We start from the raw sequence: 23,341 nt of genomic DNA on the forward strand, positions 1-23,341 counted from the left end.
CACAGCTCCCTGCCCCAGCTCCGGCAGCAGCACAGTGGGATGCATGGAGCACCAGCATCCATCGCCCCTCAGATGCAGGGATAACGGCACCTTCTCACCCGCTGCAGGGGGAAATGAAGTCAGGGTTTGAGATATGATGCATAATTGTGGGGTAAAACAGCAGCAAAGCAGCCTGGAAGGTGTCAGCAACCTGCCTGCAGCTGGAAGCTCCATCAACCCCTTGTGTGGCCCATGCAGGTCCCCATCATGTGCTCTTGGTGGGAGCAGTGGTCTTGGCATCCAAACATGGACAGAAACAGCATCAAGTTTCTGGGCTTCTCCTTGGGTTTTGAGATACCTGCTTTATAAATGGACAAACTGCAATAAAAGCCTTTTTCCCTTATCAGGTATGGACAGGCCAAGGGGAATGGCTTGAACCTGCCAGAACAGGGGAGACTGAGCTGAGCTCTGAGGCAGAAGCTGTTCCCTGTGAGGGTGCTGAGGCGCTGGCACAGGGTGCCCAGAGAAGTTGTGGCTGCCCCATCCCTGGCAGTGCTCAAGGCCAGGTTGGACACAGGGGCTTGGAGCAGCTGCTCCAGTGGAAGGGGTCCCTGCCCGTGGCAGGGGTTGGAGCTGGATGATCTTGAGGTCCTTTCCAATCCTAACCATTCTATGATTCTATAATATCAAGGTAGCTTTTAAACTACCCAGAGTTTCATTTTCTTCATGCCCTTGCCAAAAATTGGCACTTTCCTGAAACCATTTTCTCCCCAAAAGTGGCAGAAACCCTGAGGTTCAGAGGAGAAAAAGTCCGGAAGGTTTAAAGATCCTGTTTTGTGGAACACGAGGCAGCAGCAGCTGGGATGAAGATGCCTGCAGGATACTGGCCATTAGCCGCACTGGTCAAACACCTCTCACCTGTTATATCTCGGGCCAGAGAACCATTGCTAATCAAAGGGGCAGTTTCACATCTCCCAATAACAGAGGATTTTAGGAGGGGAAAGTGATTTTCCAATCGGGTCAGTGCCTGGTTTTGGCATTCCGGAAGGATCCTGTCCCGGTGCCTAAAGGAGAAGCTCTCTTGGCTGGAGCCAACTTTATGCCTGGGGACTAAAGCAACGTTAACCGCTCCTGAAGCATAAAACTGAGGCATCCTTGCAGCTTGCAGGTGCCTATGGGGCCTCAGCCCTGCAGAGCCATGGGGTGAGCTGTGCTTATGGCATGTGGGATAACCTTCGGGAAGCACCCGCACTACTCCCGGCAGCTCCCATCGCCGAAGCGGGGCTGGAAGGACCCGAAACCACCCCAAAACCGAGTGTGGGCACTGAAGGGGGGACGGCTCCAGGGCAGAGCCGACAGGAGAGGGCAGCAGAGCCCCGTGTTTGGGCTCCTGCAGCCAGCGCTTAGAGCGGCTCCAGTGCCTAAAGGGGCTGCAGGAAAGCTGGAGAGGGGCTTGGGACAAGGGATGTAGGGACAGGCCAAGGGGAATGGCTTGAACCTGCCAGAACAGGGGAGATTGAGCTGAGCTCTGAGGCAGAAGCTGTTCCCTGTGAGGGTGCTGAGGCGCTGGCACAGGGTGCCCAGAGAAGCTGTGGCTGCCCCATCCCTGGCAGTGCTCAAGGCCAGGTTGGACACAGGGGCTTGGAGCAGCTGCTCCAGTGGAAGGGGTCCCTGCCTGTGGCAGGGGTTGGAGCTGGAGGAGCTTTAAGCTCCCTTCAACACATTCAGAGACACATTCCATGTCTAAAGCATCACCTCCTCCTGTCCATCACTGTCCCTCCAGACCTCGCCATCAGGCAGCAAAGGTCATTGAGCTGCATTTCCAAAGCCCAGCTCAGCCAAGCCCCTGGCAGCAGCAGCAGCAACTCCCCTGCCAGTGATTAAGTGTGCTAAGGACCACGAGCAGCAGAAGCTGCTGCTCTGCCCTCACTCCATCAGCCATGTGGCTCCACTCAGCACCCTCTTCATCTGGCACAGGCACAGGGAGCACAGCAGGGTTTGGATGGCAAACATAGGATCCCAGCGTGGCAGCTGATAGGAGCAGGCAGGGGCTGCTATCTGAGCATGGAAGGGTTTTTCTCTGCACAGGAAACCCCACATCAGCAATAGGTGAAGCCAGCATTGCCTGTGCCCTGCTGCCACAGGGGAAGGTGCTTCTGCCCTTGGTGCCTATCATGCAGGGGGTTGGAAAAGCAGCTTTGGAGACTCCCAGCTCAGCCAAGAGCAGGCACAAAGTAAAACCCAAGGCTGCAGCTGGCAGGAAGCAAAGGGGTTTCATTTAAGTCTTAACACCCCATGGAGATGAGGCCCTCAGTGCCATGGGTTAGTGGTGCCCTTGGTAGTGCTGGGAATGGTTGGACTGGGTGAGCTTAAAGGGTTTACCAACCTGGTTGGTTCTATGATTGCACCAGTTTGCAGCAGTCCGAACAGTCAAAGTGAGAGCCAAACCCTCCCTCCTGTTAGGAGCCAAACCCCAGGCCTGAAGGCAACAGGAGAAGGGATTTCTCTAAGGGCACACAGGATTAGGGTTAGGGAGCAGAGCCCCCAGGGCCCAGAAAACACAGGCACCACTGAAGCAGCAAGCCCACATTGCACATGCACTGCAGCAGGCTGGGGACATGCACCCACCAGTGCTCCATCACAGCCAGCCAGCTCCCTCTGTACCATCCCAACCAGAGCCTGGAGCCAAGGAGCAATGCACTGACCCTTATCTGCTGGAGCTGCTCCCTTGGTGCTCTCAGAGCCCAGCCCAAGGAGGTTTATAACAGCAACAGCTTTCTGCATGCCTCAGCCCTGCCAAGCCATCACACCCAGGGAAACACCAGCCTCTACCAGGAACATCCTCACCACTAAAACAGGGCTCTTTGCACCCTTTAAATAGGAGTTCATCCTGATAAAAACCACCTGAGGAACACTTATTTACCTGTTGATTCACCCTCAAGCTGTGTACTTACTCATACCCTCAGCATCCATAGCCTCTCCTGCTCTTCTATGTGAGGCTGAGCCTCTGGCTGTCAATTTGGGGGCCAGCTATAGTAAGAGAGCAGGGCAGCTCTGCTGCCAGCAGGCACTAGTGGGATCCACAGGGCAAATGCAGGCTAAGGAGGGCTAAACCAGCCCCTTTCCTAAGGCTGGGGCAGAGGGAAAACCATCACCTGCTTAAAATCCAGGACTATTTCCTTGGGATTTGTTGACTTGGTGGTTTCCTACAAACACTGGGTGCTGCACACCTTAAAAACCCAAACCTGGTCATCCCAAGGTCCATAATTCCCTAGGACATTCAGCATCCCTATGCTCATAGGGATGTGCACAGCCCCTGTGAGCAAAGCCAGCTTGTCCCTTTGCACCCAAGCAGGCTCTAAGAGCTTTTCCTTCTCCCTGCCAAATCCTGATCCTCTTAATGGTATTGTTAGCATGGAATCATGGAATGATTTGGATTGGAAGGGATCTTAAAGCTCAGCCAGTTCCAGCCCCGTGCCATGGGCAGGGACACCTTCCACTAGAGCAGGTATTGTTGTTCATTATACTGTAATATCACAAAACCAAACCCCAAAACCTTAATTCCTGTGGCTAGGAAGAACCCAAACCCTGGCTACTCCATGTTGCTAGAGGCAGCAGAGACCCTCTATAGGGTCATTGCCCTCATTGACAGGTAAAAAGAAATGAGAGGAGGGGATGAGGAGGAGGCCATTGATGTGGAGCAGCCCTGGGAAGGGGCTCAGCATCCCCATCCTGCAGCAGCACATTCCCTAGAGGGGATCCATCAGGGTGAGGGCCGTGTCGTGGTCCCATGACCGGAGCCGATGGGATGTGCTCACATGGGGATGTTTGACCCATGCGGAGCTCTCACTGCCTGCCAGGAACCGCTCTGAACGTTTCCAGGCTCTCGGATAACTCATCCTGGGGCCCATCCAGTTCCCCCTTCCCGCAGCCAGGGGAAGGCTCTTTGCCCTCTTCAGCACATCAGGCACTAACATAGCTCGGGGGGGAGAATGGGTTTGCAGCCCTCAGAGAGCCACATCTGGGATGGAACTGGGGGGGGGTCTGCTGCAATCTCAGCACCTGAATGGAGAGCTGTGATTTCCTATGCTCCGATAGAGGCAGGCAGAGCAAAGCCACATTCACTTCATTCTTCCCAGCTGGCACGATGCGAAACGGACTCAAACTGTTGGAATCAGCGCTTGGGATGAGATCATACAAATCACCAGGGTTTGGTTGTGTTGTTGTCAGAAAGGAATGGGATCTGCAGCTGAGGGAAGCGCAGGAAGGGTGAGGACACGGGCACCACAGGGACAGCTCGAGGAAAGGGTTGTGCAAACAGTTTGTTCCCTTTGAAACGCGTGCGTTGGCCAAGAGCAAGTGATTAGTGGAAATGGGATCCTGAGGTGCCAAGGAACATCTAATGGACTGGACTTGGAGGCTTTTAACAGCATTAGTGTGGCTTTGGAAGAGCCTCCCAGGGTTCAATGTGCAGCCACTGAAGCAAGAGGCACGTATGGGGAGGGGAGAAGCTGCCCAGGCTTGGGAGCCTGCTGGAAGATGCCTGTAGCAGAGGCTGGTACCAAAGCAGTTGTTCTGGGTCATTTCCCTGGCTGCCTGTTCCAGGGAATGATAGAAAACATCTTCAGGGCTCCCTAGAAACACTCATTCCCAATGGATTGATTTGGGCACAGAGGGATGCAGAGAGGGACCCTTCATCAGGGACTGTAGGTATAGAACAAGAGGTGATGGGTTCAGACTGAAACAGGGCAAGCTCAGGTTGGAGCTAAGGCAGAAGCTGTTCCCTGTGAGGGTGCTGAGGCGCTGGCACAGGGTGCCCAGAGAAGCTGTGGCTGCCCCATCCCTGGCAGTGCTCAAGGCCAGGTTGGACACAGGGGCTTGGAGCAGCTGCTCCAGTGGAAGGGGTTGGAGCTGGAGGAGCTTTAAGGTCCCTTCCAACACAAACCAGTCCATGATCCACAATCCCAGCTCTCTCAGCCTGTCTCCAGAGCAGAGATGCTCCAGCCCTCAGAGCATCATTTTAAGTATATTTATCCTATTTTTCCACATTTTCCCACTGTTTTTCCTATCAGCAAGTCCTTGGTGCTTCCTACACAAAGCCAGGAATAAAGCAGCCACCACTGCATGGACCCCACATCGATGGAGAGCAGGGCACCATAAACCCCAGCACTGCCTCGCTGCCCTCTCCATCACACCGAAGGCAGCAGCCAGCAGGCTGGGTTTGGCTGGCTCCAGCAATCAGCACAAATCAATAGCAGACCAGCTGCAGGGAGGCACAGTTCTGCAGTGATTGAGTTTGTTTTAAGGGCCTAATACCTTCCAGCTGGTGGTTTGTGGATGAACTGGCTCCTCGCAGGAAAAGCCAGGATGAAGTGTTTGACACCGACCCCTCTTGTGCTAAGATAGGAATTTAACACTCGTGGCTCAGCAGAGGGAAGGGAGATGCAATGGGGAGAGCAGAGGAAGGGAGAAAGGGGTTTCCAGTGTGTATTAATGAACCTGATGAGGAGCTGTTGGGCATGTCTGCACCCAGCCCATGGCCCCACGGTCAGCAATGATAGACCCCAGTGTGTCACCCATGGCCACTGCAATGGAGCAGAGCTCTGAATGCCAGCAGACATCTCCATGATGTTCAGTTATGGAATCCCAGCCTGGTTTGTGTTGGAAGGGACCTCAAAGCTCCTCCAGCTCCAACCCCTGCCACGGGCAGGGACTCCTTCCACTGGAGCAGCTGCTCCAAGCCCCTGTGTCCAACCTGGCCTTGAGCACTGCCAGGGATGGGGCAGCCACAGCTTCTCTGGGCACCCTGTGCCAGCGCCTCAGCACCCTCCCAGGGAACAGCTTCTGCCTCAGAGCTCAGCTCAGGCTCCCCTGTTCTGGCAGGTTCAAGCCATTCCCCTTGGCCTGTCCCTACATCCCTTGTCCCAAGCCCCTCTCCAGCTTTCCTGCAGCCCCTTTAGGCACTGGAGCTGCTCTCAGCTCTCCCCTTCTCTTGTCCAGGCTGCCCCAGCCCAGCTCTCTCAGCCTGGCTCCAGAGCAGAGCTGCTCCAGCCCTCGCAGCAGCTCCATTGCCTCCTCTGCCCTCGCTCCATCAGCTCCAGGTCCCTCTTGTGCTGTCCCAGAGCTGGGTCAGGATGTGGCCTTGTCATTTCAGGGAGGAGAAGTAAGAATTGTCCTCCTAAAGCTCCCCTCTCACTATAAGGTGCAGTGATGCAGATGTGCTCCTTTAACCCCTGCAGCAGGAACAGTTGGAGCAAGGCTCAAATATTGCCCCTCTGATAAAAGACACTTCCGTGCATGAAATTCCAGGAGCATCCCAAGGTGCCCTCCTTGCTCTGGAATTTGGGTGGTTTTGTCTGGAAAAGCAAGGCTGGAGGAAACTGCGGAGCCAAATCCAAGCGCTGTGTGATACATGGGATGCAGGGCATAGGATGCATGGGGTGCAGGACAGGGGGGTCTCTGCAGCACCCCTTCTCTGCCTGCAATGAAGTGGGGCCCTGGCTGTGCCCCAAAGGGCTGTGCTGGGATGTGGGACCTGCCCTGGCTGTGAGAGGACCACACCAAGCTGGGGCACCCCCTTCACCCCCAGCCCTGCGCTCATTGTTTCCCTGAAGGTTCCCAGTGCTGGAATTTCCTTTGGAGGTGCAAAACAATATCAGGAAAATCAGGGTTTCTTTTCCCTTTTTGTTCCTAAAAAGCCAGTGGAGGTTCCCCCTCCCTCCATACAATAACATCCTCTGCCATCCAGGCTCCCTGTCCCCACTCTGTGATGGGACCTTCGGATCCTGACACCAGCTTCCTCCCCGCTCCAAACTCAGGCATCAATGGGAAAAGGCTCTTTCAGCAGCTTTTCCTCCCGAGGCCTCACCTCGAATGCTTTTCCAGTGCAAAAGGCTTGGTTTATAATAGGACAGAGGGATTTTGCCTTCACCTTTACCTCTGTGTGGGTAACATTGGTCACTCAAGCAGCTGTTTGAATCAGCAGCAGCACTGAGACAAGGTTTGGGGTTCTCTGTTGCCACATCCCCAGCTGTGATTCAGATGACACCTTGACAGTGTTCCCAGTGTGGATGCTGGGATAGGAGAGTGGGTGCATCCCACAGGGAGCATGGATGAGGCAAAGCTTCCCTATCACCCCATGTGCTCAGGATAAACCTCTGACCTGCATCCCAGCCTGGTTTCCTGACTTAACCCAGTGGAAAAGGAGCAAAGTCCTCCCAGGGCCAGGCTCCATCCACAGAAGCCTTATTGAAGATACTGGGATGCTATGGGAGGCTGTGGGATCCCTGGGATGGGATGGGAAGGGGCTGGGTGGGAAGGATCCGGGTGCTGGCAGTGGGACACAGGAGGAGCATCCCATCCGGTAGCACAGCCCCGCGCCCAAAGGGAAGGGTGGGGGTGACATCCTCCCGGGAATGGGGCAGCCATAACTCACCCGTGCACCATCCATCAGAGCTCTGTGTATAAACACGTCCAAACCACTGCTGCAGCACCCTCCTGCCCTCACCGGCTCTGACCTTCCCCTGCTCAGCCTTGGGATGTGATGGAAACCATCCCAGCATTCCCAAGGGGTGACAGGGACAAGACAAGGCTTTTGGGATACCAAAGTGTGGTGTCAAGAATCAGTTTTATTCACTGCACCTGGGAAATTACATAGGTTTTTGGGTGAGACTCCCCCTGCATCCCTGATCCAGCTCTGGGGCAGCAGGACAAGAGGGACCTGGAGCTGTTGGAGCGAGGCCAGAGGAGGCCATGGAGCTGCTGCGAGGGCTGGAGCAGCTCTGCTCTGGAGCCAGGCTGAGAGAGCTGGGCTGGGGCAGCCTGGACAAGAGAAGGGGAGAGCTGAGAGCAGCTCCAGTGCCTAAAGGGGCTGCAGGAAAGCTGGAGAGGGGCTTGGGACAAGGGATGTAGGGACAGGCCAAGGGGAATGGCTTGAACCTGCCAGAACAGGGGAGACTGAGCTGAGCTCTGAGGCAGAAGCTGTTCCCTGGGAGGGTGCTGAGGCGCTGGCACAGGGTGCCCAGAGAAGCTGTGGCTGCCCCATCCCTGGCAGTGCTCAAGGCCAGGTTGGACAGAGCCTTGGGTGCCATGGTTTAGTGTGAGGTATCCCTGCCCATGGCAGGGGGGTTGGAACTGGATGATCTCAAGGTCATTTCCAACCCAAACCATTCTGTGATTCTACTGCTGGATGCATCCTCCCCTCCTTGCTCTCCAGTACCCAGATGCTCCCTGTGCTGCAGGGCAGACAGAGCCAGGTATCATCAGGGTATCCCCAGCTATGGGCAGCAGTGGCATCTGGCTGGGTTTTGGGGTAACCCTCTCTAGGATGAGCCCTTTGCTCTTCATTTAGGTGATTGAATGAGAGAGGTTTCCAGGGAATGTGTAATAATTCCACTTAAAATGTCTCATTTCCAACTGTGCCTGGTGGGGATGAAGCTTCTCCTCTTGCTTCAAAGGGCAGAGGGGGATGCTCCAACTGCATGCACTGTAAAACTTGCCTTTCCAGGGATAAGCTTGGGGTTCTCTGGTGCCACAGGTTCTCACAACACAGCTATGAAGCACCTCACATCCCCTCTATAAGAGACAGAGGTTTTCAGGAGGAACCTTTGTTTCCATCAGAAGCCCAGGTCCTATTTTTGAGTTTCATTGGTTTCAACTCATTTTCCATCCACTCTTTTGGGAATTAATACTGACAAAGTCACATATTTGCCATGGGGAAGGGTGGGATGCTCAGTGGGATGGCTGCTCCCCCACAAAAGTGGAGGCACCAACACCCAACTACTCTATAATAGGATTGAAAGCATTTTACACCTCTTTTCAATCTGTGCTTGGCTGTTCTGTGCCAGTGGGAACCACATTAACCCCTTTTGTGGTTTGTTTTTCATTAAAACTGTAAAATCAACTGATTTTTTTCTGTTTGTTTGTTGAATTTACATTTCATTGACATTTCTGAAGCATTTTAGACTTATTTCCTCTTCCTTTTGCTTATTCTCTGCCATCAACCATGATGCTGTTACTGCTCAGAGGCAACTGCCACCCCTGGGGAGGACACTGGGTTTTCTATTGAGCAGCCCTTTGAGATGGCTCTTCATGAGTGAATGGATGGAACCATTAATGCTGTCCCACTAAGACTGAAGTTAGAGCAGTGGGGTCAAGGGTTTGACTCTTATTTCCCTGTCTGCGGCAGGGGTTTGGAGCTGGATGAGCTTTAATGTCCCTTCCAACCCAATACAGGCTGGGGTTCTGCCGTCTTTAAGGTCCCTTCCAACCCAACCCAGGCTGGGATTCTGCCGTCTTTAAGGTCCCTTCCAACCCAATACAGGCTGGGGTTCTGCCGTCTTTAAGGTCCCTTCCAATACAAACCAGTTTGGGATTTGATGGTTTCCTTCTCCTCCTTCCTAACTGCACAATGTTCCATCAGAATACAAAGTCTTTTTGGCTCATGCATAACATAACCCAGCCAGAAGGAAACGTATATCAATGCTGCAAAGCAAAGATGCTCACGTTTAATGTTGAAGCTTGAAAGGTTGAGAGTGGAGTAAATGCACATTTGGCTGCCTCCTGTTTGTATTAATCCAGGTCTCACTGCAGGGATTAGCCTGGATTAGCTGGGAAAGCAGCTCCTGGATGCTGACAAGGCAGTGGCACCACTTTGACATGGGTTAGTGATGGCCTTGGGGTAATGGTTGGTGTTGGTGGTCGTAAAGGTCTTTTCCAGCCCTGTTGATTCAATGATTCCATGGTGATGGTGAAGTGACCCCAAACCTGATGCGCTCCCCGGGCTGCATTCAGCCCTACAAAGCCCTCAATGTGCCCTGGTTTTAATCAGATGAGGAACCAGATGTAAGTTGGTGGCAATGAGTTAACATGAGCCATGGAAGGGAACAGAATGCTCCTCATCTCCCCATGTTCACACCACCACTGAGGTATGGAAATGGGGTTAATTCGACACAGCCCCATGTTATAGCCCGTGTATATGTTCCCACTGGATACATCCCCACACAGCTCCTCCAAAGCACAGTCCCTGGTGTGAGCTTTACCAGCTGTACCCTGGAGCCTGGCAGGGGCTGGAAACACCATTTCCATCCTGGGATAAGAGCTTGGAGCCGTTTTAAAGGCTATTTTCCAGACATTTTCAAGTTGGAATATTTCAGCAGTTCCATTTCTAAACCACATTTCTTTTTTAAGGAAAAGATTTAAACATAAAAATAGCCTGAAAGGGGAAAAAATAACCCCCACCGCCTGCTCTGCCCAGCACCGCATTTCATTAGCGTTTCATTCTGATCAGAGAACAAGACATTTCTGATGGCCTATTTTAACACTTTTGGCTGTGTTTCAAGGTGGATTTTTATGTTGCAGGCAGGAAAGAGACTATTCAGATTGAGATGAGATCTTACCCAGGGAAGCTGTGGCTGCCCCATCCCTGCAGTGCTCAAGGCCAGGTTGGATGGGGCTTGGAGTAACCCACTCTAGTGGAAGGGGTCCCTGCCCATGGCAGGGGTTGGAGCTGGATGAGCTTCAAGGTCCCTTCCACCCAACCCATTCCATGATGCTATTTAAGCAGCACTTGATGCTGTCTCAGGGAGGGAATGACTTGGGGTTTATTTTAACATGGACCATCTGGAGAGCTGCACTTGAAGGAAAGCAGGTTGGGCTGCCTGCTTGGGCGACTCAACCAAAATAACTTGGTGGAGATGGAGAAGCTCTCCTCTCAAAGCTCTGCTCCGTGAGGTCTGGATGGAAGAAGGAGGAAGGGAAAGGATAGGGAGCTCAGCATAGAGTGCAGCATCAGGAGAGGGTTTAGAGCCATTATTGTTGGCAATGGGGAGCCCTTTGGCTTATAGCAACTCATCTTTCCCAAGCACACAGTGCAGGATCTGTTGGGAAATCATCCCAAGAAGGAGAGCTGCTCCCAAGCTGCTGGAGGAGGCCAGGTTGGACACAGGGGCTTGGAGCAGCTGCTCCAGTGGAAGGGGTCCCTGCCCATGGCAGGGGTTGGAGCTGGAGGAGCTTTAAGGTCCCTTCCAACCCAAACCAGGTTGGGATGCTGATTCCCAGGGCACTGATGGATTGCCCCATGTCACTGCACCCACAGCCACCCATAAGGAGGCTCTTGTGGCACCAGCCACCACGAAACGTTGTGGTGCAGCCAAAGCTCTTCACGCCCGTTCTCCCCACCCAAAGCACTCATAACCAGCAGCACAATGTGGGCAGAAGTCCTGCTTGCTGCGAAGGAGTTTCCTCCCTTACAGTAAAGGAGCATTTAACCATTTCCTGTTCCTCGGCTCGATGTAATCTCCAGGCAGTTGCATTGTTTGATTCCCTATTTTCCGGTCGCCGGCTGCAACAGGAACGCCTGGAGCCTGGTGGCTCCTGTGTCCATCCCAGCACCCGCTGACACAGGGAATTCTGTGTCACTTTTTCCCTATTAAAACACCTCATGGAGATGGAGGGGGAGCAGCGTGTGGGGATGGGGTCTCCATGCCCAGTCCCATGGTCCCCGCAGCTCCGGGTACCAGCTCCCTCTGTGCTTCTCCACATCCATGATATTTAAGCTGGGATGTCATAGCCAAAACATCTTCACCAGCTGCTCAATTAACTATGGTTGTATATTTAAGCACCAAGAGGAAAAATGCACCTGCTTTCCCATGTCTGTTCTCAGTAATATAATATACGTGTTTAGCTGCATTCCCAGCCCTGCAGGACCCCATCCACACACAGATGAGCCTATCCAGCCTGCTCCCAGCTCCATCCTCACTTCCCAAAATCTCCATGACCCACAGGAGCGTGACTTGGGAGCATGAGATGTGGGAAACTGAGGAGAAGACTATCACTTGATGGCTCAAAGTGGGAGGATGAGGATGGGGCTGCACCATCAATGCATCCCCAGCCCCATAGGTGATGGCATGTGGTGCTGCCTGCCCCATACAGGGGCTGTTGCTGTGCTGCTGGTGGTGGTTTCTTGGCATGAAGATGTCCTTGATCCCTCTCATAGGAAAAAAACAGCCAAACTCCTGAAGAACCACACAAAATACCCAATAAACACAACAGATGCTTAAAAAATAATAGTTAAAAATAGAAAGATGGAATCTTTGCCCCATTTTTACTCGTTGCACCAAGAAATTTGGTGTAGCCTTGTCCCTGCCCATAGCAGGGGCTGGAACTGGATGATTTTAAGGTCCTTTCCAACCCAAACCGCTCTGTGATTCTGTGATCTGAGGGGAGGTTTTCAGCACATAACAGGTTTTGGGGCCAGGTTTGGGCTGGTCCTCACCCCCCTCACCCTCTGCTCCCGGGTTTGGATGCTGGGTGCTGCAGGATGCTCCCCTCCTGCTAAAAGGGGGGTCCCTGCCTGCACCCCCTCCCTGCAGTGAGCAATGTCGGGGCAGGGGGAGGGATGCGGGAGCGGGCGCGGATGAAGGGGGGGGACGGTTTCCAGGGCAACCTGCCTCCATCTCCTGCCTTGCCCGGGCGGGGACACCCCGGAGGGACGCGGGGGGATGCGGAGGCCCCGTCCCGTCCCCCCCTCCCTCCCTGCATCCATCCCTCCCACCGCCCATCACCGGCGCGGCCGGGCTGCAGCATCCCGGCCGCCGCAGCGCCCGCAGCGCAGGGGCCCCGGGGGTGCCGTGTCCCCTCGGGGGGGGGGGGCAGAGGGACCTCGGACACCTCGGGGAGGCAGAGCAAGGGGACGTCCGCTGCTTCCTCCCCTCCGGGAGAGCCTGATCCCGAATCCCGGCTGCTTCCTGCTGGCGCATTCTCCATGGACAAGCTGGTTTCCCTGGAACGGGTGATGGGGATGAGCTTCATTCCCACCCGGCACGCACGGTCTGTCCTTCACTTCATAAGGTCCGGATCCTTCTGGTCATCTGATTCAGGTCAAGCAGGACTTTGCGTTGCCAACAGCCCCTGCATCCCACTGGAGCAGATCCCAGCGGCTGCCCCCCCGGAGCAAAGCAGGAGGCTCCTTCAGACCCTGGAGGATTGAGAGGTAACGTATCCCCCCCCCCCCCCGCTCGGTTTCTCCTTCCCTTTGCTCCCCCCGCAGGGGTTAATGACACCATTGAGATGTGCAGGGATTCACTGGGATGGTGGCACTGATTCCAGGGCCGGTTTGTCACTGGCAGGCCCCCAGGCATGGTGGAAGCATCCCCCATGCCCAACAAGACCCCCAAAGGTTGGGATGCTCCAGCCTGGAGAAGGATGCTGCTGCCCTGAGGAGTGACCTGGGCAGGGATGGAGGGAGCTGGGGGGAGCAGAGCCAGAGCTGCCCAATGCATGTGGGTGAGAGTTGGTGGTGGCAGCACTGGTGGGGGCTGCCCCATCCCTGGCAGTGCTCAAGGCCAGGTTGGACACAGGGGCTTGGAGCAGCTGCTCCAGTGGAAGGGGTCCCTGCCCGTGGCAGGGGTTGGAGTTAGGTGAGCTTTGAGGTCTCTTCCAGCACAAACCATTCCATGATTCCATGATCCAAAAGGAAAGACAGGGGATCATGCTTCCCATCCAGTGTGCCACAGCTCTCACCCCCACCTCTCTGTGCCCATGCCCTGCCTGCAGGCTGACCCCCATCCCTGGCAGCATCCCCTCCATGGACCACCTCCCATCATGAGTGCGGACACCGAGCAGCTCCTGGCAGTGTCCCAGGCAGCCAGCGTGTCCCTGTGGACCGTATCCAGCTGGGCCTCCTCCGAGGTGCCCCCCAACACCAGCATGGCCATGGGGGAGGCCGGTTGGCAGCAGGGGCAGGCGGAGTGGGGCAGCAAGGCAGGCGAGATCGTGGGCATGGTGGTGATCCAGTGCATCTATGCCCTGGTGTGCCTGCTGGGGCTGCTGGGCAACTCCCTGGTGATCTTCGTCATCCTGCGCTATGCCAAGATGAAGACGGCCACCAACATCTACCTGCTCAACTTGGCCATCGCCGACGAGCTCTTCATGCTCAGCATCCCCTTCGTGGCCACATCGGCTGCCCTGCACCACTGGCCCTTTGGCCGAGCCCTGTGCCGCACGGTGCTGGGTGTCGATGGGCTCAACATGTTCACCAGCGTCTTCTGCTTGACCGTGCTCAGCCTGGACCGCTACATCGCGGTGGTGCACCCACTGCGGGCAGCCACCTACCGCCGTCCTCGGGTGGCCAAGATGGTCAATGGTGGCGTGTGGCTCCTCTCCTTGCTGGTGGCTTCGCCCATCCCCATCTTCGCCGGCACCGCAACCACCCGCGATGGCCAAGCCGTGGCTTGCAACCTCCTGTGGCCGAGCCCGGCTTGGTCGGCTGCCTTCGTGGTGTACACCACCCTGCTGGGGTTCCTGCTGCCGGTGCTGGCCATGGGGCTGTGCTACCTGCTGATCGTGGGCAAGATGCGTGCCGTGGCACAGCGGGTGGGCTGGCAGCAGCGCCGGCGCTCCGAGGGCAAGCTGACGCGCCTGGTGCTGATGGTGGTGGCCATGTTCGTGGTGTGCTGGATGCCCTTCTACGTGGTGCAGCTGGTCAACCTCCTGCTGCCCGGCCGCTTGGATGCCACCGTCAACAACGCCTGCCTCATCCTCAGCTACTCCAATAGCTGTGCCAACCCCATCCTCTATGGCTTCCTATCCGAGAACTTCCGGCATTCCTTCCATGGTGTCTTGCGGCGCTGCCTCGATGCCAGCCTCTGCTGCTGCCATGCTGGTGAAGGGGCAACCGAGGAGGAGGAGGAGGAGGAAGAGCCCCTCGACTACTGCGCTGTGCCCAGGGGGGATGACAAGGGCAAGGGCTGTGGGTGCCCGGCCCTGTCCTGCCAGCAGGACCATGGGCTCCCTGAGCCCTGCTGTAAGCCCGCGCCGCTCCTTGCCAAGACCACCACGTTCTAGGGTGGCCCCAGGTGTTGTGGGTGCGCACTGGGAATGGGGATGGAGAGGGGATGAACTGCCCTGGACCCTAGTGCTGTGTGGTTCAACCGAATAAAAGCCATAAGACTGGCGTGGGGTGCAGTTCATCACTGCAGCTGAGTGAGTGTTGTGGTTACCTTCGGCATGGAGGAGGCTCTATGGGATCATAGATGGTTGGGGTCTCAAAATGCAGTTGGGAGCAGTGATCAGCCATAGGGCAGGCTCCACTCCATGGGAATGCAGAACAATGCACCAGGACCCACTGCTCCTTCCCAAAACACACGCTGAAGGATGGAGCAAAGCCCATCAGCCCCTTGGCTATAGGCAAGTGAGGGGGTAGGACCAGGTTGGGAGCGCAGGATGGATGCGACCCCATTGGGTTCCTTCTATATACAAAAGGGGGTTCTGAGCAAACCAGCCTTGACAGGAACCAGTGACCACCAAACCTCCCTTCAGCTAATGTGGAAAGGGAAGAACTCAGGTCCCACCAACAACCTGCCCCCCCGAATAATTCCCAGGCAAAAGGATTTTAGCACAAACAGGTGGATTTTCCCCATAAAAAAGCCAGGAGAAGCAAATCCCACCCTGTTGGCATCACCTCCAGTGGTACCTGAAGCCCACCCCCAGAGAAACATCACCCCCAGGGCACCATTACATTCCCCATTCCCAGCTTGTTTGGTTTTAACTTTCTCCTATTAATGTCATTCCCATTCTCCATTATTTATGGCTCATTCCTGCCGTTTGAATCACGCCGATGGAATAACTGGCAGGGCTTGTTTACAGCTAAGGGCCCACAGCTCCTTGTTTCCCAACCCCAACCAGGCTCGTGACAGGTTAAGACAGAGCAGTGCTTAGTGATGGGGGGGGAATAAAGAGTCGTTTTAGGGAAGGGGAGAAAGAACATCTCAGCGGCAGCATTCTGTAAACCAGCTTTATTTGTCTACACATGGGGTTGTGCATTGCAGAGGGTATATTTCCAATAAATAAATAAGTATTTACAAACGTGCCGGGTGTATAAAACAGGGGCTTGGAGCATTTACATTAGGAAAGCTTTGATTTATACAATGGGTGTCTCTTATTTCCCTTGGAGGCTGCAGAGGAGCTCTATCATATGGGAACGGGGTGGGAATGCTGCTTGTTGTTTAGCACATAAGGAGAAACAGGACCCCCCCACCCTGAACCCTTCATCCCCTCTGCAGCATCCATCCCTCCCAAGCACTGACCCCGGCCTTCCAAAGCTTCCTATGGGAAAGCCGACCCCTGCTGTAGGGTGATATCTCATGGGCATAAAGCTGTCAGCACCCGCTCCTATCACTCACCCCGCAGCCGCTCCGGCTCCCAACACCACTCAGGCTTTGCCCCGGGACTCCCTATGGAATGATGGGGCTGGAAAAACACCCAAAATGCTTTTCCATATGGTCCGCGGATGGGAAGCAGGCAGCAGGGTGAACCCTGCCCCCCCCAGAAAGCTTTGCCATAGGCTTCAACATGGATTAGACTCAGCCCTAGGCGAGCCCAAAGGACAAAACCCTATAGGCAAGAGGGGTTGGTGCAGTGGGTTTGTATATAAACCCACAGCGTTTTAAGGCAACAAGGGCAGAACATAGTGGAAGCAACGGGATGGGGAACACGAGGCTGGGAACGACCGTTCCTGCCATGGAAAACACGACCCTGGCAGTCTCAGCGTCCACATTTAACCTCTGCACACACCAAAACAGCCCCAAAATGGTAAAAGGGAAGAGAAATGAAGAGGTTTAGCCCTGACTGACAGCAGCAGGGCCCCTGCTGTTGGTGGTGATTTAAGGTGGAAAGTGCTCAGCTGCCAGAGGCAAGAGGCAAAGGGGGGGGGGGCAGGAGGCTGAGCGCAAGGTCTTTGCTCCTTCTGCCATCACCCATCAGTTTAAACCCACTAACGTGAACACAAAGGCAGGGGCATCCCATCTTTTTGCCACCCTAGGGATGCCATCCATTCATTCCAGCTTCCCAGTGAAGGGAGCAGGATTTGGGGCCAAGTGACCTTCCCTGGGTAGCAGCAGCTCAGCCAGCGTGGCTCTCATCCCATGATAGATACAGGTTTACAGGTCACTTCCAGAAGGAGACATCCCTCCTGTAACACACGAGGGTTCCCCTTGAACCTCCCTGGCTCCTGGAAAAGGGAAAGCTGAACACCCACACTGCCTGCAAAGGGAGAGGAACCGAGCAGCCCTCCAGCCCTTCCACCTTCCCTGATCTAAAGGGTGAATATTACAAGAGCTGTCTGGAAATCTGGGAATGTTTCTGGAAGTGGGGGGGGAAATCACAGCTTTTCCCAACTCTTTGTATGATTCAAAGACCGCAGGGGATGGGGAGAGTGAATGTTACCCAGTTCCGTCCACCTCCCTCCGCCTGTCTCCCTACAGCTTCTGGCTGGCTGCTGCACACCCCGACGTGACCGGCTGCAGTCCCATCTCCTTCTCATGGGGACAATTGCACTTGTAATCCATGGTGGCGGGGGCCCTGCAGCACCTCCTCACCAGATGGTAAGCCAGGGCCAACAGAGCCAGTGCCGCAGAGAGCACAGCCACAGTGATCCCCACCAGGGCACCGGGGTGAAGGTGTGCTGCCTTCGGTGGGGGCCGGCTGGGGACCGGCAGCTGCGGTCCGGGCCCAAAGTCCCCTGAATAGGCTCCTTCCCCATCCTCCCCCAGGATTTCCAGGCAGTCAGTCTGGTCCACGAGCCGGTAGCCACTGGGGCAATGGCACTCGAAGCCGCCGGGGTAGTTGGTGCAGTTGTGCTGGCAGTAGTTCATGTCGCACTCATCGATGTCCATGCAGACCTGCCTATTGTCGAGGTTGTCCAGCACGAAGCCTTCGGGGCACTCACAGGTCATGGTGTAAGGGTCGCACTTGGCCGGGCACTGGCTGTGGTTGCAGTGCAGGACGCAGTGGGTGGGCATCTGGGGGTCAATGGCGTAGCCAGGGAAGCAGCTGCAGTGGTACCCATCGGGCACCTCCTCACACTGCTGCTCGCAGGGTGCTTTGTAGCAGCGGGACATGGGCAGCGCCTGGCAGTGCCCGTCCACCATCGTGTACCCACGGTGGCAATGGCACTCGAAGCCGCCCTCGGTGTTGACACAGACCTGCTCGCACACGCTGGGCACCACAGCACAGTCGTCATCATCCTCGCAGCTGCTGCCGTCGGCGGCCAACAGGTACCCGGCCTCGCACATGCAGACGAAGGTGGATCCGGCCACCACGCAGTGGTGCTGGCACGGGGCTCCGGCGCAGGGCGAGCGGCAGCCTCTCCCGTTGCTGCTCAGCACCTTGCCCTCGGGGCAGGAGCACCAAGCCTGCCCGCTGTCCTCCTTGCACGTCTCGTCGCAGCCCCCGTTGGCCAAGCGGCACGACCAGGGCCCCGGCTCCGGCCGGCCCCAGCGCAGCCGCCCGCTGTCCCCGTCCTCCTCGCAGTGCAGCTCCAGCCCCAAGGCCGCGATGACGGCCGCGCTGCCGGGCGGCAGAGCCGGGAAGTCCCCTCCGCTGGCCCCGAACGGGGTGGTGTACACGACGGGGAGCCCGTCGGCGGGCGGCAGCAGCGGGCAGCTCCCCCAGTACTTGTACTCGCAGAGGAAGCCGTCGGCAGGAGCCTCGCACGGCCGCTGCTCCCAGCGCAGCTCCCTCGACACGGTCACGCAGAACTCCCCGCACTGCCGCCCCGACGGCGCCCAGTTGGAGTAATCGGTGTTGCGGTCTCCGGTCACCCACTGGAAGCCTCGGAGCCGCTGGGTCGGTTCGGTGCAGGGCAGCCCCAAGCGCAGCCCCAGCCACAGGTCCCCGCTCCGGTTCTGCAGCAGCAAAGCGATCGCCTCCTCCGCCACCGTGGACCGGACGGTCATGAGGTGCCCGCCGCCCCTCTGGCACTCAGCGCCGGCCTCGGCGAACGGCAACGCCGACCAGAACACCGCGAAGCACTCGTGCTCCAGGCACTGCGCTCCCGACGGGCCTCCGGGCTCCGGTTCCCCCCCGAGCCCCAGCGCCAGCCCCAGCAGCAGCGGCAGCGGCAGCGGGAGCCGCCGCATGGCGGGCGGCGGAGGGGCCGGCCGGCACGGCAAATCTCTGGCATGCCGCCGTCCGCCCGCCCCGATTTATAGCGGCCCCGGCCCCCCCCGCAGCCCGCAGGAGGAAGGAAGCGCCTCCGGGGACGGGCCCCGACGCCGCCGCCGTCGTGGAGCGGAGAGATTGCGGTGGGGGCGGCCCCGTCAATCCCGGCCCCCTCCAGCGGGGGGGGTGTGGGGTGGGAGGGAGCTGCCCGGGTCCCCCCGCCCCGTCCATGGGGCCGGGGAATGCTGCTCATGGCCTTGAGCAAGGGTGGAACAGGAGCTGGAGGGAGGGCACCTGCTGCAGGGCACCCATCCCGAGGGGTCCCTCGCCCTGGGTAGGAGGGAGATGCTCTCGGTGTGTTACTGCCTAAGTCGGTCGAAGCAACCCCTTAGAAAGCAGCATCCATCCCCTCATGCACTCGCCAGTCGTTTCACAAAGGGGAGCACGCCTGCAGTCTATAGGCATTAATATATCCAGCAAACTTATGCATATGTACAACCTTCCCTGGGAAATCTTTAATTAGGTTTCCTGGAACTCATTGTAATATTTGCATTTTAATGACACATGCAGTTTTCATGCGGAGTGGTGGTCTCCAGGGGTCTCTGGCTGTCCTCTGTAGTCTTCCACTGCTTGATCTCTGTGTTTGTGCCTGTGAAAAGACTCTTGGGGATTACTTAACAGTTGTGTGTGTGGTTTAGGTTAGCTCTGATGTGTTCCTCATCAGAGGAACCAGCCCCAGCCCTGTCTGTTTTGCTCATTCCTGTATCTTCAAAGGATGCCCCTGTTTTATGCCCCAAGGCAGAACTGAACCATCTTTCTCTCAGCAGAGCAGTCCCAATTTACAGCTCAGCATTTTAGCTTACAGGTACAGCATTGGCTTTACTGCAGTGAGCACCAACCCAAAGCTCTGAAGCTGGGATGGGGCCTGTGGCAACCTCCTCTAGTAGATGTCCCTGCCCATGGCAGGGGTTGGAACTGGATGAGCTTTAAAGTCCCTTCCAACACAAACCAGTCTGGGGTTCTATATATGAGTCAATGAAGCTGCCAGGATGCAGTGATGGAGCAGCATCAATGGCAGCCACAGAAGCCACCCCACTGGGGCACCCATCAGTCCCCTTCCAGCCACTGCAGCTCATCCCCTTTGTGCGAGCTCCAATATCCTGATTCCATATCAGTCACTCTAATCCCCTCTGAGGCATCCAGGATCAGGGCTATGGGCTGATCATGGGGGCCTGACCCCTGGGGTTTGGCTCCTCTTCTTGCTCCACAAGCCGGATCCTTTCCCATGTGTTCAGCTCTGCAGTTAGAACATAGCCATAAGCAAACTCCAGATGAAACACAAACATCCAAAGCTTACAGGAAAGGACATTTGACCTGGTTGTTTTGCCAGCTCCGATTGGTGTTTTACCAACACAGGCACTGCCGTTAGCCCTCAGGAGCCACAGATTCCTATTTCCTTGTTTCACTCACTGCAAGGAGGTTCCTTTATTAAACTCTTAGGTTTTGGCTTGTCCTCTTCCAGCCCTGGGCGGTTCAGGGTAGCTCATGAAAGGCTGTGAGGAAAAGGAAAGAAGGGGAAAAGAATACTAATAACCCCTGATACTAGTAATAATAGTAGTAATAATGGCAATAATAGCCATAGAAATAGAATTCATAAAGAATCCCAGCCTGGTTTGAGTTGGAAGGGACCTTAAAGCTCATCCAGTTCCAATGCCAGCCACAGGCAGGGATACCTTCCACTGCAGGAGGTTGCTCCAAGCTCTGTAATAGTAATAATAGTAGCAATAGAATAACGATAGCAATAATGATGCTAATAACAAATCACCAACCCAGCTGTGCTGTTTGGTAGCTCCAAAGCTCTCCCGATGCAAGCAGGAGCAGCAGAGCTCATGCTCTCTATCAGACGCCTCTCCTTTCTTTGGCCTCTTTCGCTCCTTCCTCCACGTCTCTCCAGGAAGGGGAATGTCAAGGGAATGCTGTTTTCCACTCGGACTGCAGGAGGAGCGATTGAGAGCTCAGACCTGGGGCTGTGGAGCCTCCAGTCTATCCTTTCACCCCTGATCTCAACCCAAAACCAGCGTCCTCCCTGCTGACAGTGCCCTGCAGGTCTGACCATGGCAACGAGGGACAGGTCCCTATGGCCAGAACCAGCCGCTGCCTGCACCAAACAACCCCCAAAGAGCTCGGTTGCTCTTCCTGGCCAGAAAAGGTGTAAATAGGGAATTCCCAGAGTTGCCTGGAGGGTCCGGCAATGCCGACCTTGCTTGGCTCCAATGGAACCTGTTGTGTCCCCAGTTTTCATCGCACGGATTTCACTGCTGGTGGACTTTTTCCCTTTTGTTTCCCTTTTCATTTCCTTTTCCTTTCCCCCTTCTTCATCTTCTATTCTTTTGCCCTTTCTTTTTTGACTTTTTCCTTTTTCTTTTTCTTTTTTTTTACTTTTTCTCTCTATTTTTTATTTTTCTTTATTTTATTTTATTTTTTTAATTTGTTCTCTTTTTTCCCTTTTCATTGTCATTTTTCTTTAAATTTCCTTCTTTAAATTTTTCTTTTCATTTTCCTTCTTCTTCTTTTCCTTTTCCTTCTTCTTTTTCTTTTCCTCCTTCTTCACCATCTGTTTCAGACCCAAACCCCCAAAACCACGAGGGGGAAGGTCAAAGCAAAGAGCAGCAGAAGCCAGGATGTAATGGGTGGAAAAAAGCAAACACCCACAACACATTTCTGTTCCTTTTATTATTCTAAACCCCGATAAAAATGCGCTTGTCAAGGCTGCCTGACGGGAACTGCTCATGAACTTCCAGGCAGGAATGCAGCCCTCCCATAGCAGCGCGTTCTGAGCTCACTGCGCTGCCGTCCTTGATGCTGACAAGGGGCTCCCGGCTCGGTCTGGGACAAAGGAGCGAGGTTCCTGGTGGGTTTAACTCCCCTTCATTCCCTGATCCCTGCCCCTGTGACTCACACCAGCCGCGATGCAATTCCCGTTGACCAGCGGCTTTTCCCTTTGGAAAGCTGAGGACATCACCGCCCACCGCTGGGACAGAGCCTGACTCACCGGGTCCCTGTGCCCTGGGAGCAGGGATGCCGATAGTGGGATGGGGAAGAGGTGTCTGACCCCCGGGTATGGGGAATGTCAGGGACTGGCTGTGCTTCTTCTATTGGGGTTTGGGAATGAGGTTCCTGATGGCTGAATGCTGGGGATAGGACACGGTTTAATGTAATGCAGTATAGTATTAGGCAATATAATGTAATGTAATACCATATAATGCAATATAGGATAATTAATGCCATGGAATAGAATGGAATAGGCTGGAATGGAATAGAATATAATGAAATAGTCTAGAATGAGCAGGGAAGGGAAAAATATAATATTAAATCATAATTCATGGGATACAATTAAATTGAATAAAATGAAGGGAAGAGAATTTAACGGAAAAGTACTGAATTCAATTAAATATCATATAACAATATAATCTGAAATCATTACATTAAGATTAAACCAAAATGAATAGCAGACCATTAATCAGGCTTTATGTGCATTCCCATCTATATATGTTCAGTGTGTGATCCCACTTGGGGTCATGAAAACTGCACAGGGGTCCCTCTCTTCGCTGATCTGGCTGATGTGCTTGGGGTCTTGTGGTGTCCACCAGCAGGTATGAGCCATGTTCCTGCAGATCCAGAGTGGAATCCCTTGTGGAAAAGGTGGATTTCCCTCCTCTGGATCAGACACAAGGACACAGATATCTCAGCGTTAGGAAGTGCTGGACAATATGTCCAAGAATAAGGCACAATGGGGCATCCAGGTGAGGCTGGGACCTGCAAGGGCAGCAGGGACCTCAATCACTGCACTGAGGATGCTTCAGTTGCTGCATGTTCATTAGGTCTGAGCTAGGTCCTGTGGTACCTTTGCCTTTGCCTTTGGCTTGTGTTTCTATGTTAACTCTTGGGTTACAAGCAGGGAAAGCAGCTGGTGCCGTTTCCCACAGGGATTAAAGCCTCCCACAGCTGGGTGTTGGCAGTATCTGGCACATCACCTTCATGTGGCAGCCTGTCTTTGCACCCTCTCCTATCCCTGTATCCCCACCCCAAGCCAGTGTAGCTGAATTAATGGGTGATTTTATCACTGGTGTTCATTGATCAGTGAATTCATGTTCAGCTCCATTTACAGGGGATGGAGAGGCCAGATGGGGTCAGCACCCCAGCAGGAAAGATGCTCAAGATTTGCCTATTTAGGAGCCTTGGACTCTAATCCTTCTCCCTGAGCTGTCTTTGAGCCTTCACCATCTCCAAGACATACACTTGTTTGTGGCACCGGAGGCTGGGATTTCCCATAGGAAAGCTGAAGGATCTTTGCCACAAGCTGCCTCTTGCCCTCAGTCACATTGTCACTGGCACTGCTCAGATCTGCTTGGTGAGATGAGCT

At 55.0% G+C, this 23,341-nt stretch overlaps 2 protein-coding genes across 2 annotated transcripts; one reads left to right on the forward strand and one right to left on the reverse strand.

Annotated features, from left to right (window-relative positions):
* Positions 1-13,581: 13,581 nt before the first annotated feature.
* SSTR4 (somatostatin receptor 4) lies at positions 13,582-14,823 on the forward strand. The gene has a single exon (XM_005153553.3). The coding sequence runs from the start codon at positions 13,582-13,584 to the stop codon at positions 14,821-14,823; it is 1,242 nt and encodes a 413-aa protein (XP_005153610.3).
* Positions 14,824-15,758: 935 nt separating this feature from the next.
* Positions 15,759-19,028, reverse strand: THBD (thrombomodulin). The gene has a single exon (XM_005140305.3). The coding sequence runs from the start codon at positions 18,894-18,896 to the stop codon at positions 17,235-17,237; it is 1,662 nt and encodes a 553-aa protein (XP_005140362.2). The 5' UTR covers positions 18,897-19,028; the 3' UTR covers positions 15,759-17,234.
* Positions 19,029-23,341: the final 4,313 nt, after the last annotated feature.

The sequence above is a fragment of the Melopsittacus undulatus genome, chromosome 3, assembly GCF_012275295.1.
Source record: "Melopsittacus undulatus isolate bMelUnd1 chromosome 3, bMelUnd1.mat.Z, whole genome shotgun sequence".
Classification (NCBI taxonomy): Eukaryota; Metazoa; Chordata; class Aves; order Psittaciformes; family Psittaculidae; genus Melopsittacus; species Melopsittacus undulatus.

Bases quoted from the DNA above. Each gene is read 5' to 3' on its own strand.
- SSTR4 (XM_005153553.3), top strand. From the start codon at position 13,582: ATGAGTGCGGACACCGAGCAGCTCCTGGCAGTGTCCCAGGCAGCCAGC.
- THBD (XM_005140305.3), bottom strand. From the start codon at position 18,896: ATGCGGCGGCTCCCGCTGCCGCTGCCGCTGCTGCTGGGGCTGGCGCTG.